Here is a 14,518-nt window from a genome sequence, read left to right on the forward strand (position 1 = left end):
AGGAGAAAAGGAAGTTGATGCAGCCTGGGTAGTGATTTCAACTCATTACAAGACTTTTCTAGTGCAAACCTGTTGTTCCTGGAACCCATGGTGAGTGCAGAGGAGCATGACTCACATGGAAAGAGAGTGATGCCAAACTTTCATCTTGCTTTCAGTTATTTTTTTGGGCATCTGCAGATGCTTTTGGCAGAAGCAGCATCTAAGTTCTCATTATAGTTATTTAATTTTTTTAACCTTTCCACTTATTTTATGCATATGGGATTTTGGGAAGCATATATGTTTGTGCACCACTTGCGTGTGGTGCTCCCAGAAGCCAAAAGAAGGTATTAGATCTACTGATCAATGGTTGTAAACAGCCATATAGGTACTGAGAATTGAACCAACGTCGTCTGGAAGAGCGTCCAATGCTCTTAACTGTTGAGCCATCTCTCCAGCCCCCTTTTTACGGTTCTTAAAATATTGATGACACAAATATTGATAGTTCCATGCAGTTGGTGGGCTCCAAAGCTTTATGTTTTAAACTTGTTTGCATTTATAGGTTGTTCAGATGCCTTCTTGGTCCAAAACTATTTTTTGGAAAAAAGCAGAATTACATCAAATTAGACATAAACATCCAGAAATGCTTCTATAGAACTAGTAAATGTTTATTATTAGTAAGCCTCCAGGGAGTTTTATTAAGAATATGGATGGATGTTTATAAATTGAAGACTCTTCCAACTCATTAGATAATTTGTTTCATTTTTTTCTGAAAAACGCGCAAGAAATTGTTTTCCAATTTTTAATATGCATATTAATCACCTGGGAACCTTGTTAAATGTTATTTTCCTCTCCCTGCAGAAGAAAGTCTGATATCTTATGGTGGTGGGGAATAAGGAATTCATAGTTTTGTATATTATTCCGAGTATTTAGGAACATGGGTGGGTAACATAATTTGTTTCCAAAGACAAATGCTTCAATGCAAATAAACACTGTATTCTTAGAGCATTTTGAGGAAATAATTGTATTTTAGAAAGTTTACTAAAATAATCTATGTTTCAAATAAAAAATCACTTTAGCAGGCATTTTCTATTTCCACATTGTCTCAAATTCACACAGTAGTTTCAAGCAACTGAATTATATGGAAAAACAAGCCCAAAATGGTACTATTAGGAATTAAGTGTCTCTAAAGCTATGGTTGTCAACCTGGAGATTGTGATCCCCTCTGGGTGTTGAATAACTTTTCACAGGGTTGGCCTAAGGCCAATGGAAAGAACACGTATTGACATAATTCATTAACAGTAGCACAATTGCAGTTATATGATAAATAATTTTATGGTTGGGGATCATCACAACATGAAGAAGTGTATTATAGGGCCACGACGTTAGAACTGTTGAGAACCACTGATCTAAAGTCGCTTTGTCACCATTTTTAAAGCCTGGGTATTATTTCTGCTTCATAACATTTCCTGAGAGAAATGGATTAACCGTTACAAAGACAGTCCCTCTGCTTGATGGGTTTTATAAAGGATAGTCCATACACTGTTGGCAGATTTGGAAAACCTGCAGCTCTTGTGGTATTGTAACCAATCATCAGTTGAGAAAGAAAGAAAGAAAGAAAGAAAGAAAGAAAGAAAGAAAGAAAGAAAGAAAGAAAGAAAGAACAACTGGCTGGAGACATAGCTCAGTAGGTAGAATAATTTCCTAGCATGCAGAAAGCCTGGAGTTTGCTCTCCACTACTGCAAAAACCAGGCTTGATGGTGCTAGCCTGACATCTTAGCACTTGGGGTTGGAAACAGGAGAACCTGGGATTCACAGTCATGGTGACCCACATAGAGAATTCAAGGCTAGCCAGAGCTATGCTACCTTTTCTCAAGTCAAACAACTATAGAATGATTTTTTAAGCTTTAAAATTCTTCTTTTCTGGGCAGTGGACTTGCTCATCTCTCATTTAAGACTATGAGCAAAGGTCTCAGGGCCCCTTCCTCCCAAACACAGTCCATGTTCATTCTTTCAAAATCTCATGTATTTTTTTCTTTACTGAACTTATGACAACTACAATTACAGACCCTTTGTGTATTTAATGAATTTAATGTCTGCGTCCTCATTGCACTGTGAATTCCTCGGTGGCTTCTGTTCCATTAACTGCTATTAAATTAAAAGCTTGACCTGAGGCCTGGCGAAGAGGAGCATCTAATACGCTGCATGCATGCATGCATGAGCGATGGTATAATAGAGAAATGGCCAATTATAAAAGTACTAATTTTTTTGAAAAGCATCAAGGCATATTATAGAACTGTTTTTTGTTGTTTGGATGTGGCAGGCACACTAGGACTTTCTGAAAGGAGAAACTAATAGACTGCCTCATGCAATGGTGCCATTTAGGATTACAGTGTCCACTGAAGAGAGTGCTTCCTGAAGACGTGTATAAGCAGAACATCAAACTACAGCTTAATTGATAGATCGTAGACTCTGCCTGCTAATATTATGCCTACTCTGAAGTGCAGGGACAGAATGGCCTTATGGGTACTGTGGGGGAGGGGGAAAGGAGAGGAGTAGCGACAAATGTGCAAGGCTCTAACAACAAAAAGTGTCCCATTCAATCAGAAACTTTCAAATCTAGAGCCACAGGAAGGATGTGGTTCCAAATCAATTACCCATCACACATAGCTACAGCACATCATTGTTTAGTGTATGTAAAGCTGTCATGATACTTAGTTTGCAACAATTGACTGAACAGAGCTGTGTATTTCTTTGTACATGAAATGAGAAAGAGAAATGGAATAAGTTAACATCTCAAATGTCCCGTAAAACTAAACAGTTGGGTTATAATGCCAGAATCAAGAGTGCTTGGAAGATGTGCACAGGGGCCAGGTCAGTGCTGTAGATGTGAGATTTGTTCAGTGCTGTGTGATGGATATGCTCAGACTACCTGTGAAAGTCTTTAATTTGGGGTGGTTGTCTAAGGCAGACAGTCACATTGATTAGTCTTTTTATGATGTCATCGCAAGCTTATTGAGTTAAAAAAAGGGGGGGGGGTCTATTTTCTTGAACTGCAGTTCAGCCCTTCTCAGTGGCAGCCATGCTTGAAGAACATCTGTCAGGGCACAGATTGGATATTGGAACTAGTCCATTATGTTCAACTAAGCTCCTGCTTGAGTACAGTTTCTTTCTCCTGGTGATTCCACGCTTTATGAAAGGAGCAGCTTGCTCGTTCAGCAAGTATGGCTTCTGCGACACTCCAAGAGAATACTAGAGGACTCAGCCATGCTGCAGTGCCTCCAGTGAAGGACAGCAGTGCCCTCCATTCCAACACCTGCATTTCAAAGGTTCAGATCTGTAGTATTAAGAACGGTGTGACCCTGGGCTAGGGGAAGAGGTTTCAACAATTTGTATTCTTCCTATTGGAATTTGATAACTTAAAAGCCTGGATGTTGTGGCTAAATTTGTCAGGTTACTGTCTGAACCTACCACTTTAATCAAACTGACTTAATTAAAAAAAGATGTAACAGCCTGACTTGATATTCCTGAATTGTAAAATGGGGCTAGTAGTAGTGTTGTTATGCAGGTTGGTGTCAATCAGTTCAACAGTGTGGGTCTAGCCGGAACTATGTACCTGGGAGTTCTTAGGACTAATCTGCGTTTGTAGGTGCATATGCGTTCATGTATCATTAACTAAAGAAATGGAATCATCAATTTTTAAAAACTAGCTTTATAATGTATTACACCAGCATTTTCAAGTTGTTATTTTAAGTCTAGGAAGATAACTGTATTCTAATTGCCTCCCTAACTCAGTTTCTCTCCTTTAATTAATGCGGGTTGAGTTTGCGCTTCATCCAGACTTACTTAATTGGGCAGTCTCTACCTTCAGCGTATTGTACACTGCAAGTATTCTTTTCATATTCATATTGCACGATACCCAAAACGCTTTATTGATAAGTAGAAGCTGCCAGCTACATTTGCATGATTCCTAAATTCCCAAGCATGTAATCTGCCTTGTATCTGCAGTTATAAACCGTGTTTTAAAATTTCTAGGTCATAAGCAATTGTCAAAATCGGAGCTATTGTCACAATTTCGTTTTTCTTTTTCAGACTATTGTCATCAAAACTTGTTCTGAGATAACTTTTATGGTTTCTTCACAGTTTTCCCTCCTTCACAAAGCAAAAAGTAAAGCTTTGTCTATGTGTGAGCAAAGACAAGAGTTTGGAGAACTCTCCGGTTCCGGCCTGGTTACCTTTTTAGAACCATCCCAAGTGACATCCCCAAATATTCCGTTACCCTTTTGGTTGCCAGCGATCGGTGCCATTTGGATTCAGATATATGTCTCTGATGGTTCAGGTCACTGTGCATTTCTGTTTCTTTCTTTCTTTCTGCAGTTTATTGCGTTTGCTTCTTTATTCTTCATCTTGGTTTCCATCACGACCTTTTGCCTGGAGACTCACGAAGCTTTCAATATTGTTAAAAACAAGACAGAGCCAGTTATCAACGGCACAAGCCCCGTTCTCCAGTATGAGATCGAAACGGATCCTGCCTTGACGTATGTAGAAGGAGTGTGTGTGGTGTGGTTTACTTTTGAATTTTTAGTCCGTATTGTCTTTTCACCCAATAAACTTGAATTCATCAAAAACCTCTTGAACATCATTGACTTTGTGGCCATCCTCCCTTTCTACCTAGAAGTGGGACTCAGCGGGCTCTCCTCCAAAGCTGCTAAAGACGTGCTTGGCTTCCTCAGGGTGGTTAGGTTTGTGAGGATCCTGAGAATCTTCAAGCTCACCCGCCATTTTGTAGGCTTGAGGGTGCTTGGACACACTCTTCGCGCCAGCACCAATGAATTTTTGCTGCTCATCATCTTCCTGGCTCTAGGGGTCTTGATATTCGCCACGATGATCTACTATGCCGAGCGAGTGGGAGCGCAGCCCAATGACCCCTCAGCTAGCGAGCACACCCAATTCAAAAACATCCCCATTGGTTTCTGGTGGGCCGTGGTGACCATGACTACGTTAGGCTACGGGGATATGTACCCCCAAACGTGGTCAGGGATGCTGGTGGGGGCCTTATGTGCTCTGGCTGGAGTGCTGACAATAGCCATGCCCGTGCCTGTCATTGTCAACAATTTCGGAATGTACTATTCCCTGGCAATGGCGAAGCAGAAACTTCCGAGGAAAAGAAAGAAGCACATTCCTCCTGCGCCTCTGGCAAGCTCACCTACGTTTTGCAAGACAGAGTTAAATATGACTTGCAATAGTACCCAGGGTGACACGTGTCTGGGTAAAGAAAACCGGCTTCTGGAGCATAACAGATCAGGTAAGGCATGCTTTCAAATGTGGACCATGTAATACTTTGTAGACCAGTGTATCCTATATGTAGAGGGTAGATGTAAATACACATGAGTTTTCAGTTTTAACTTCTCCTAAAATGTGTGTCTGTGAGGCTTATAGATAACTAGACTGTAGCATGTCTACATTTGGGTCAGCAGAGCAGGTCTGTGGGGGTTTCTGATGGTGGTGGGACTGACCTCTGCTGATAGTGCCAATATTTTCTTTTGCCCACTTGTTGCTTCTGTGCCAATGTTTCTTTGTTCCTCGGCATGATGTGATGGTATGACCTGAACCATTTCCCACGCTTCATCCTCCAAATGTTCACCTTCATTTCATTTGGCTTGGTGTGTTTGTCTCAGCTTTACCTCTGCCACATGGTACCCTGCCTCTCAACCTCATTCAGGAGAAGCAGTTGCTTAAGGAGAATGGGTGCTTGCACGTCAAAGGCCTAGACACTAAAGAGGTGATGTGGAAGACAGCTATTTCAATAAGAAAGCTCGTTATTAGTAATATTCTAGACTGACTAAATTTTTATCATTTTAAAACTAGGTAGGATATTGCAACTTTATTTTTTTTCATGAAACGAAGTCATATATAATGCAAAAATTAAACACTCATCATAGTTCAGGGCACAGGTGATCTGCCATGGCAACCAACGACAAAACTCGATCTTATTCCAGCAATCATTTCTTATTGTGTTGTGCCTTGGCCTCTGCTCATTGCTAGAACTGTATTTTGAATATTTTATTGCTCGGCATTTGCTGGAATCTTGCTTCCTATATGCTAGAGGCAACACAGAGTTGATTGAGTTTGAGCTGAGAGTCAGTCTGTCCAAGCCAAGGCAGAGGGAGTCCTTGCTTGTCTATTGTGTCCTAGTAAGATAGAGTATTTTTTTAGATTATCAATTTGAAATTTAAAGTAAACATATACCACTCTTTTAGATCTACTTTAACTATTTCTTATATGGAAAAAATAATAACCGCTGATGGTCTCATGCCTCATTTAGAAACAAGGTCCACCTTAGCTTCTGAAAAGTTTTATGAGGCAAACAGAAAACTCAAAGAAGTGTGACTGGAGATGAATCTGCTGTTTAAAATTTTCATCCGCAGTCATTATATATGCATTTGGGATTTCAGCTGGCAGTTCTATCGACACATATCTGACAGCTTTTGAGAATACTTATCTGAAAGGGGGAACTTAGCTGACGTGGTTGCTATCACACTGCTCTCAGTATGTTTATGCAGAACCCTTAAGAAAGCCATGGTCAAAGAGGACACATCTTCTTCTCCATCCCACACTGTGGTACCAAGCCCGTGTGCAGGCCAGTGTGTATAGAAAGCCCCTGACAAGCATTCAGAAGTAAACAACGCTCTCACGGACACGGGAGATCTTTGCTGTGTGCTTTGTTCAAAATGATCTCGAGTCTTCAAAGTGGAATGGTAGTTCTTATGCTTCGGGATTCTTTTAGTAAAGATTTTTTGGGGGTGGGAAATTGAATTTCAGAAAACTTAAGAAAAACATGTCTCCTTAAGAACAGCAAGGCCAGTCACTACTCTCGAGTTTTTTCCTAAGTTAACTATTTCCATTCACTGTGTCTGAATAACGTGTAACAAACTACATGGTCAACTTGTCCAAACTCATTACTGCATTTGTTTTGAGTTCATACCACCTGTGTAAAGGCCAATATCCGTCAGATTCCAAAAACGAATCAGAATTTTGTAAGGAACACTCCTCCCTTTTTCAATGCATTTTCATTTTTCTTGGTGTAATTCTCTTTATTGTGCTGAGTACGGTGATGCGAGGACCGTGTGCTGTATATTGAGTGACTGGACTACAGGCATCTGCTGTAAACTCTTTGTCCTGTCTCATTTCCTCATTCGTCCCTGTCTGTCAATGGGCGTGGTGCTGTGACCAGTGTTCTCAGGTGACGACAGTACAGGAAGTGAGCCGCCACTCTCACCTCCAGAAAGGCTCCCCATCAGACGCTCTAGTACCAGAGACAAAAACAGAAGAGGGGAAACGTGTTTCCTATTGACGACAGGTGATTACACGTGCACTTCTGATGGAGGGATCAGGAAAGGTAGGCATGCATCTAATCTAATCGTAGTAGGTAACGTAGCCATTAAGTAAGTGCGATGCAAATTGCTCATCGTCATGTTTCCAGGGAACGCTGCATGTGGTTTACTCTCTCCACTACGTCTCTCATTATAAGCATTTTATAATCGTCATTACGACAGACTGCTCTATTGTTACATTACCGTTTATTCTTTATACTTTCTTCATCCTTTCATTTACCATTAAACACATTAAGTCAGTCATTAATTATTTTATCATAGCGTTTTTTTAGCAGTCTTTAAAAGTTACCTTTTGTATTAAAACAATACTCACTAATTGGCTCTATGACTATATTTGTTAAGTAATTGATGACCATGAAACAATCGATAAGGTATATTCTTTTTCAAATGGAAGAGCTAAATACCCTTTAAATAGCTTTCCCAACACTTACCAGGGCAGTAAATGCCAGTAGCTTCAGTGACTGTCTCAATGGGCAAGATCCCCCACTCTGCCATGTGCGTTTGTAAAAATTACTTGAAAGGTCACTTGTGTGATTAAAATTACCCGTATTTTTTTTCCTTAGACCCCCCAAATAATTTTAAAACCGTTAATATTTTTCACTGGACACTAAACAGTAGTTAACAACTAGGAAATGATCAATATTTATTTGTTGATGGAATTAAAATGGTCGGGCAAGTGTCTTGGTTAAGGAACAGGAAAAAGATATGTAAGGACTTATTACCCTTGTTAGCTAAATCGGAACAGAAAACTTCACGTTTTGTTCCATTGTATTCTGTAATTGATGTCCATGTTTGTTTTGTGAAGCACTTTTTCCAATTCTTCAATGTTTTAAACTTAAAATGTTTGTTTTGTGGTGGCGCCCTTAGAAAGCTTCCCATAGCTTAAACTCCAGTTCCTTTTTATTTCTTCTGAGCATTTTATTGCTTTTCTGCTTCCAATGTCTTTGAGACGTGAAAGCAGAGGACTCTTCACGTTGTTTTCATTTTTATTGCTGATTAATATATCAAATAAGTCTTCATCCCAATTATTTCCATGTGTTCCTTGGACAAAAATGTGCTGCAGTCCTCTGAATGGGTTTCTTTATTAATTTATATTTGTATGTGTGCTAAAGTTTAAATGTTTTGTGAGGATAGCTAAAGTTTTATAGTATTTGAGCAAAATATAGAAACACACACTAATAGTAATATCTTGTGTTCAAAACAGTTTTCTAAATGCATATATATCCTAACAAGTTTATCTCTGTATATATACATGTATATATGTGTATACACACATATATGTATATGAGATCAAACACATATTCATCTTTATACATCTTCCATTAAAGTATTATATACTGTGCTTATACAAAGGTAATGTATATAAATATCTTGAATCAAATTTTCTTCCGTGTTAAATACTACTTTCTACTTTAAACAGTTGAGAAATGTCTGAGAAAAGCTCTGACCATGATAAGCTAGCATGTTAATATAAAATTTTACTACAAAATCACAAATCTTTATGAACAAAGCACTTAATAAGATACTTATTTTGCATGGAGAGATACATACAGCTTTATTTCACAAAAGGACTTTTTTTTTTGGATGAGGACTGCTTTTGTAAACTGATTAGCTCACATGAGCCTTTTGTGCTTCATTATTCCTTGCCTTGTGACACCAACTCTTGCACTTTGTTTTAAGCGCTGTATGTTCTCCCTCTGTGGGTATTGTTTCTGAAAACGCTTAACCATGCTGACCTTGTCTTTGGCTGTCACATCTACCAAAAAGCCATCCGTTGCCTGTCCTCTTTCCTTTACAGAGCTTATAGAGTTCTTCTATTCTTTCCAAATATTTACTTCCTATAGGATGCACTCACTTTTCAAATGGATCTTTCTATTCACTTTATTTCAAATTTCCCCAAATTCTCTCTGTATCCAATAAAATTTAAAAATTATTGGATGCCTAGCTATTTTACATATAAGGATGAAAATTTCCATAATGCTTTTAGAGAGAGGAAAGATTTGTTTAAAGAGTAACCTTTCAATATTTAAGATCTTTGTGTTTTCTTAAAGCTGTTTTTGAGTACCATATTATCCAAACTACAACCTTCATGCGTGCTCTCTATACAGCAGTGTTGACATTATCCCAATTGAGCACATGTTCCTAGGTGCTGAATAAAGTTGGAGCTCCATTTTCTAATGTTGCTTCCAAGTAGATTTAGTATTGTTTAATTTTCATGTGTAACCAAGATTTTATATTCAAATCATCATTAATATTTTCAATGACTCCAAAAAAAGTTTAATTAAGGAAAAAATATGTCAGAATTTTGAATCAGAAATATTTAGAATAGGTAAAACTAAAGATGTATAAAGAACATATAATTTTACTAATTAAATACTTGTTGTAAATGAGGAGAGCTTTTTAAAATGATATTAAATCATGGATATTAAAAATAAAAGGATCCGTAAACAGAATAACAAATATTTACTTTAAACTCTATAATTTAGACTAGCAATCAAGATTCATCTATCACTTGGTGATTAAGGTAAAATTATCTAACAGATCATTACATTTCTGAGAGGTGTGTAAGGGGCTTGGAGTATAAAGTTCCCTTTTGATGCATTCCCACCAGTAATTAACATTCATCAATGTTTATAATCTAGTTTTTATTTTTAGGTCACATAATCAACTTCTACTGCATAGGAAATATCCTTTTCTCTGTGATTTTTAAAGTTATAATATCAACCACTTTAGAGAAGTGCCGTAACAATGGAGTTACCATGCACATTGTTTCTATGTAATGATAAATTACTTTCAATTTAAAAAATGAAAGCATTCTTCCATTAACTATCATATCACCTAGGCGCATGGAATGAAAACACCCTCCTCCATGTTTTATAATAAAGGATGCTAAAAGAACAGAGGCAGGTAAATGTTTATTCAACAGAAAGCAGGCCCCTACAAACACTATTATAGTTAATGGAATATCTATTCACAAAACCATTTAGAAGACATCCAGTCTACAGGAGATCAGTGTGTGTGCATGAGGTACGGAGTGTTCGTTACTCTGCTCTCCTGTTTCTCTGAGTGTTAGCCCGTTATGAGGTTGTTATAGAGTCTGTCTTGATGATATATGTGTTGGCCTCTCCTATGTCAGAGTAATAGATAAATTACTTCAGTCCCAGTTAAGAGAAGTAGAGGCAATTACAAAAGACTCTTTCTTTTCTCTTCGTCCCACGTTCAGCAAGCACACTAGAGCCCATGGAGAGTACTACACAGTCTAGAGGAGACACGAGACAAGAAGCCCATTGGAATTGTGTGCATTTACTCAATTTTGGTTGCCCTACAGGAAGTTCTTTTCCAGCCCTGTAACTGTTCAGTGGAACTGCCAAAACATTTATGTCCAAAGCAGTGTGCTAGAACTTCATTTCCATTCAAATGTCCTGCTTTCTACTTCATGTCCCATTTTATATGAGATGCAGCCCAAACTCATTCAACTGCCTCTAATGTTCTACTGAAAATACTGCACCACGTGAATCCCTCCAAAGGTCACAGGATGGGGTAACTGGCTGAGTGGTTAAGGAAAACAACCAAGCTAATGTTTCTGAAAAGCTGTTCTCGTATCTAAGTGCATGGATATCACTCACAATAGGTCAGGTTGGAAATATTGGACTAAAATAAAATTTGCCTCAATTTCTAGACAGTAAAATCTAGAGGGTAAGGGAAAGAGATGAAGTCATCTGAGAACATCAGATTCAGATTTATTTCACTGAAATTATGACTCAGTTTACATTTCATTTGTTTTTTTTTTTTTATTTAACTTTATTTTATTACCTAAGGGATTGGTAATATACTTTCCATCCTGTATCACCTGGATAATGGCACAAAATGCCATTATTATTCAGATCACCCTTTTCAACTTGTAAAACTCAAAATATACTTATGTTGGTAACAAGTGTACACTTCAAGTAAAGCATGCTTCATTTGCTATTAACAGTAGAATTAAAAAAGAAAAATGCCTCATGTATTTTTAACGTTCAGAAACACATCCTGAACTTTAAAGTGTTGAGTGTGTAATCTTATTTAAGTGGCTTTGTCTAAGCTTTAAAAGTTTTTTTGTAATCTCTATGCCCAAATTGCATCAATGCCAAAAATAATCTGGACATAAACATATTTTGGAACATTGTAGCTATAATTTATGATAGCCGGTTTAATAGTTTCAGGATGCCAAATGCAGTGAATTTCAGTTTTTCGATGTATGAATTGTCTCAACATTGAATTCTTTACACATGGTGTGAGCACAAAAATAGCACGTTTGATTACCCTGCATGGTATTGTTTGTCTCTGTCTCTTTTCTGGTTGAATTCAACTGATGTCTGTGCATTTTTTCATAAAAGGATATGAAAAATCCCGAAGCTTAAACAACATAGCGGGCTTGGCAGGCAATGCTCTGAGGCTTTCTCCAGTAACATCACCCTACAGCTCTCCTTGTCCTCTGAGGCGCTCTCGATCTCCCATTCCATCTATCTTGTAATCCAAACTGCATCAATCGGCTAAATTATATCAAAACAAGTACTGTTTATCCTGTAATGGAAGTAATTAAGTGTAGAGTTTCTCCAGGCTCCATAATACAGCATAAATCCTGCATGATATAACTATTTGAAGTCAGAAATGCTACTTGAGTAGCTAAAACATCTTATTCTGGCTTTAATGATGATTTAACGTAGTGCTACTACTCAATATGAATTGCCCCAATTCCCTTTCGCAATACAGTGACCAATAGTGCCAGATATTGGCCAGTATACTTACTAATGTATAACCTTATCTTCAGGGAGATATACTTAAATAGTGTGCTTCTAAATGCCAACCACTTCATTGGATCTTCATTTCTTGTGACTCCAAACCATTCAGAAGATGTCTGGGATCCTAATCTAGTTTGCACACCACCTGACTTTGGTTAGTTCATTTGCATGGACCATCTTGTCTGTATCACCTGAATACAGTGTTGTAGAGTCCTGGAACTGGATGGCTCAGGATATGTGTCCTTGCTTCAAACCATACTGCCACTGTGAAAGCACCAGTCGCCTGTTCTGCATGTTGAATTGCGGGGCAGGGAGGGTGCCCTTCTCTTTGGTATGTTCCCCTCTATTCTTTGATAGAAATAGTTGTTTTAAATAACTTAATTTCTTGAATGATTTATTTGTCTTCAAAAAATGCTGTATTGGTGTTCTGAATGTTTTTGGTTGTTTGTACACACAGATAACTGCAAAGAGGTTGTCATTACTGGTTACACGCAAGCCGAGGCCAGAGCTCTTTCTTAATGACTTGGGGAAGGCACAAAACATGAGAGAAAGGTAACTGCTAGCCAGGCTTGCATTGTTTAGCCAGGAATTGCTGCTTCGTAATAGGACCATTACCCCCGTTCTCCCCTCCTCTTTGTAAATCCTAGAATTTGTCATTATTTTCAAAGGTAGAGTGCTAAATATTACCCAAAGCTCTCGTGTAATTTTATTTATGATTTTGTGTGAACATCCAAGTTTACTGGTGTTCACTAAGAGGGTTTTGCTTGTTTGCTTTGTTTTTGACTAGCCTTAAAATTTGCATCAAAGGACTAACCAGACTTTTCAGGCCGTGTTTAATCAGGTGCTGTGTCCTGTGTGTTGTTTCCATCTGTCTGTCTTAGCTCCCTGTCTTAACTGTCTGTGCCATCTGTCTCCACAGAGGGTAGACATGCCCCGAGAAGCTCTTTAAACTTAGCACTAATCTCCCTACTCCTGCCCCCTGACTTCTTCGCTACTTGGAGCAGCCTCTCTGCTTTGTATATATGTCAACGATGCTCTGTAGACTACCTAAATTCCTAGGCACTGTGAATCTTCTTTGATGAGCAGGACCGAAGCAGCAATCTCACCATAGTACTTGGTTGCCTAGTGCAATGTCGTTTCTACTACCTAGCAACCAGCATTCATCACTACATTCCAGCAAGCATCCCTAAGGAGTCTTTCGCAGTCTGGAGGGAAGAGAGTCTGTTTACACATCCCTACCCAATGCCATAGCAATAGTGTGTCCGATATTTTAGGTATATGAGGGAAGAAAAATGCCATAATATAGTCGCAGCGTAGACAATACCTTTGACACATTGATCCTTAAGATTGTTAATGAATTCCTAATTCTCGTGTTTACTTTTGATAGAAAGACAATTGTCTCCTTTGTTATTGGCTAAAGGCGTGTGTTAGTCTTCATCCCCACGCTGTAGAGCATGACCTGCATTTCAGAGATCTTGTACAGCAATGTTTTTGCCCAGACGTAGCCATCCGAGACTTAGAGATACCATGATTCTTTTGATAACACCGCTTATAGAATGCTATAAACATGCAGAGGTTTATGGTAAAGAATTAATATGCTGTCTGGTGCTGCTGTTATTGACTGCAGTGTTGTACAGAATTTATCATGGATTTTTGACTGCTGAAAAAGGGGGCAGTGAGATTTAGCCATACCCAGGATTGTACTGGAAACTTCTGCTACTGAATGTGCCCTGATGTGACCAGTTTGCATTCAGAAGAGGTCCTGCACCTGCGTGAAGCCATTGAAAGCTTATAAAGGAACAGTGATCGGAACTGAAGCAGTGCTCGCCAAGGAAGGAGTCTGCTTGTCGGCTGACCAGTGTCCAGGAAACACCTGTAAATACCACCGTGTGCATGGGTCAACCGCTCCAACAATCTGATAACACAGGAAGCCAGCTTCATGATTAACATCCCGGAGGTTTCAAGGAATGCCCATGAGACTCTGAGTGTCTCCTCTTCAGGTCATGGTGGCTTTGCTGAGAATTACCGAAGGCAGTGAATCCGATGTAGTATAGGTCTGTTTTCATTCCTTATTTGTACATTGTATGTTGGTTCCACAAACACTTGTCTGCCTCATTTTCTTGCAGACCACTGATATATCAGCTTGTTCACTGTGCTGTAGACTTTTAGTGTCTCCATATAAAATCTAACTAATTTTTAGTCATGTATTCATTCAGTTCTGGAAAAGTGTTATTATCTAAAAGAAATCCACCGCAACAGTATTCATAGTCTAAGTCTTCTGTCATTGTTACCTCAATTATAAATATTAAAAAATATAAATTCTGGCAAGGAGAATATATTTTTATTAAATGATCAAGGGAAATGTC

The 14,518-nt window shown here is 38.5% G+C and overlaps 1 protein-coding gene across 2 annotated transcripts in view; it reads left to right on the forward strand.

Moving 5' to 3' along the window:
- Positions 1-13,947, forward strand: part of Kcnc2 (potassium voltage-gated channel subfamily C member 2) — a 168,210-nt gene extending 154,263 nt beyond the window's left edge. The window contains exons 3-5 of one of the 2 annotated variants that reach the window (XM_050135522.1): positions 4,355-5,282; positions 7,212-7,376; positions 11,748-13,947. In XM_050135522.1, coding sequence (XP_049991479.1) covers positions 4,355-5,282; positions 7,212-7,376; positions 11,748-11,884 — 1,230 coding nt within the window. In that variant the 3' untranslated portion in view covers positions 11,885-13,947. Of the gene's footprint in view, positions 1-4,354; positions 5,283-7,211; positions 7,466-11,747 lie in introns of those variants that run through there. The other variant, XM_050135521.1, reaches the window with a different exon arrangement.
- Positions 13,948-14,518: the final 571 nt, after the last annotated feature.

This window comes from Alexandromys fortis, unplaced genomic scaffold, assembly GCF_014885135.2.
Source record: "Alexandromys fortis isolate MF-2015 unplaced genomic scaffold, M_Fortis_MF-2015_v1.1 scaffold_24, whole genome shotgun sequence".
NCBI classification, from domain to species: Eukaryota; Metazoa; Chordata; class Mammalia; order Rodentia; family Cricetidae; genus Alexandromys; species Alexandromys fortis.